The 2820-nt window shown below is 58.5% G+C and overlaps 1 protein-coding gene across 1 annotated transcript in view; it reads right to left on the bottom strand.

Moving 5' to 3' along the window:
- Positions 1-1670: 1670 nt before the first annotated feature.
- Positions 1671-2820, bottom strand: part of CRH (corticotropin releasing hormone) — a 1851-nt gene continuing 701 nt past the window's right edge. Inside the window, exon 2 of the mRNA XM_014939592.1 lies at positions 1671-2717. Within this exon, the coding sequence (XP_014795078.1) occupies positions 2174-2695 (522 nt within the window). The 5' untranslated portion in view covers positions 2696-2717 and the 3' untranslated portion in view covers positions 1671-2173. The remainder of the gene's footprint in view (positions 2718-2820) is intronic.

Raw genomic sequence — 2820 nt, forward strand, 5'->3', positions numbered from 1 at the left:
GAGGAGAGGAGAGGAGAGGAGAGGAGAGGAGAGGAGAGGAGAGGGAAGCTGCCTTTTCTTCCTTTGGGCTTGCTCTCCCTGCTCAGCCATGACAGAGGATGTTCATATCACCAGGTCGTTTGTGGGGAAGGTGGCCAGCGAGAGGGATGGGGAAGACACATATGCCAAAAGCACTGGCCACCCCCTGCCCGTGGATGCAGGACACAGCTCTGAGCCTGTGGGGCAGACACTAGGGTGCTGCCCATGTCTGTCCAGCCTTTGCCTGTGTCTACATCTTCTCAGCCACCCCTGTGTGCAGGAAAAGGGACATTCTCCCTCATGAAACCAGGATGCTGCGAGGTGGTCACAAGTATCCATTCAAGGTTTGATTTCAAGGCCCCGTGGTGCTCTGGTAGAAAAGGTGAACGCTGAGTGTCCTGCTCTGCCTGCATGGCAGATCTTGAGCCGTCTAACAAAATCAAATTTCCATCTTAAAAGCAGCTGTACAGGTTGTGCTGAAGGTGATGCTCAGCCAGTTTTGTCACCGAGGAGAGGGTGGCAGCACTCAGTAGTGTTTAAGAGAGACTGTCAGGTTGCCGGGACTGCCCGGTGCCATGGGGGACCAGGTGTCAAGCTCCTCACCAGGGTGAAGTGTGGACCTTCCCAGGAGCCCCAAGCCAGTCCCTGGACACACAGCGTTTTGGCAGGGGATGGTGCCAGGGCACAGGGCTGCGCTGCATCCCCAGCAGGACCGGTGAGCGGGCAGAGCAGGCACCAGGCAGCACCTGGTTAGATGGGAGGGCTCAGCCCCAGTCCTGGCCATCCCTCGCCGCAGGACAGAGCCCCGTCGACCCTCATTCTTAATTTTTTCCCCTGGAAAACCCTCCTGTGGGGGGAAATTTTGGAGGGCTGCATAGGCCAGCTCTGAGCAGCTCTGAGGCTCACTCAGCCACTCCACACCACCATCGCATCGCCTCCAGCTGCTGGAGCAGCTTTTTCCTGGGGATGCAGTTTGGGATGAGGGATTTCCTATTTTCTCCCTGTTGTCCCGGTGGATTTTCCCCCCTTCCTCCCAGGAAGTTTCCCCACAGGCATCACCACCTCCTCAGCGCCCCTGGGAAGCACCCGGCTTGGGCAGCACTGCCAGGATCAGGGGGGAGAGGGGTGGAGACAAAGTGGGGTGGAACCTGCCCTTTTTGGGGTGCGGGAAGGGTGAGCAGAGCTAGGAAGAAAACAGAAAAGGGATGTGGCAGCGCCTCATCGCTTTCCCATCGCTGTGCGCCGGGTGGAGGAGGCTGCCCAGCCCCGGCAGCAGCGGAAGGAGCTGGGGACCCCCCCTCAGGGGGCTACTGAAGGGGGTGCTGGCAGGGCTGGGGGTGACCCACCAGCCCCAACCTCCCCCCGACAACGTCCCTGGGAGCAGCTGGTGGTGAGGGTGGTGGCGTGGGGCAGACCCTGGACCGCCCAGGACCGGTGGCACATCGGGTCTGGGAGATCCCACAGGGACAGGGGGTCCCCGGGGTGGAGAGGGGGAAAAGAGACACCCCCGGGGGTGATTTGGGGCTCCCTGCGGCTCTGGGTGTTCGAATCCCCCCGGCCCTGGTAAGCACTGAGGGAGGAGGAGGAGCCCTCAGGCGTTTAGGCAAGAAAGTCTACCCAGCCATCGTTACTTTGCAGCTTTTATTAAAAATATAAATATTAAACATTCTCTTACACAACAAAATCGACCGAGCGCTGAAAAGATGTTTTATTGTGAAAACGTTTTACAGGAAACGAACGAACAAACAAACAAACAAACAAACAAAAAGTGGATTTAAAGTAGCTTACAGAGATTCCCCCTCCCACCTCCCTGCCCCCCAGCAGAAAAGTTATCTGTCTCCTTGGCACCGTTTTCTCCCGACGCTCCCACATCCCTAACGCAGCGATGGCACTAGAACAACTGGGAAATGGAGAAATAAATAAAGGTAGGGGAGGTTACGAAGGGACACTCGTGTGTCTGCACTTGGTACACGGTTGTGCATGCGAGTCGAGGGGACGGAGGCTGTTCGGAGGACACCCTTCTAGGTTTAAAGCTATATAAAAATAAAGAGATGGCATCAGAGCAGCACGGATGGTACATCGGACGGTTGTTAGTTAATTAATTCTCCTTGTGCTAACGGGCGGAATCTCTTTGGCAAGGCGGGGAGGGGCCGCTTCACTTCCCGATTATCTCCATCAGTTTCCTGTTGCTGTGGGCTTGCTGGGCCAACTGCTCGGCTCGGGCCATCTCCAAGACTTCTCGCAGGAGGTGGAAAGTCAGGTCCAGGGAAATGGGGGGCTCCTCGGATCTCTTCTCCCTCTCCACGGCCTCACCCTCGGCATCCCCTTCCTGGGGGCTCCCCGGCGAGCGCAGCTGCGGCATCGCCGCCGCCCCCCGCAAAAAGTCGTTGGCGGAGGCTTCGGGCTGTAGGTGGTCGTTGCCGTTGGGAGAGGTGGAGAAAGGGCCAAGGGGTCTCTTGTTGAGGTTGCCCAGGCGCAGGAAATACTCTTCTCCCATGCGGAGCAGGACGGGCAGAGTTTGCTGCTGCTGCTGCTGTGGCGGTTGCTGGAAGAAATCTGGCTGGTGCAGAGCCCCGTGGGTGGTGGCCACCGGGTTCTTGCTGAGAGCCCTGCACTCCTGGCAGGGCAGGAGGGCCACCAGCAGGATTCCCGTGGAGACCAGCAGCGGGATCTTCATGGTCGGGGCCCAAAAAAAAGACCTGCGGGAGGGAGGCAGATGGGGGAGGGAGGGGAGATAGAGGAAGGTGATGGTGGTGGTGGTTTTGGGGGTGGGGGGTTATACAGCCGAGCCGCGGTGCTGGG

Source organism: Calidris pugnax, unplaced genomic scaffold (genome assembly GCF_001431845.1).
Source record: "Calidris pugnax isolate Ruff unplaced genomic scaffold, ASM143184v1 scaffold5, whole genome shotgun sequence".
NCBI lineage: Eukaryota > Metazoa > Chordata > Aves > Charadriiformes > Scolopacidae > Calidris > Calidris pugnax.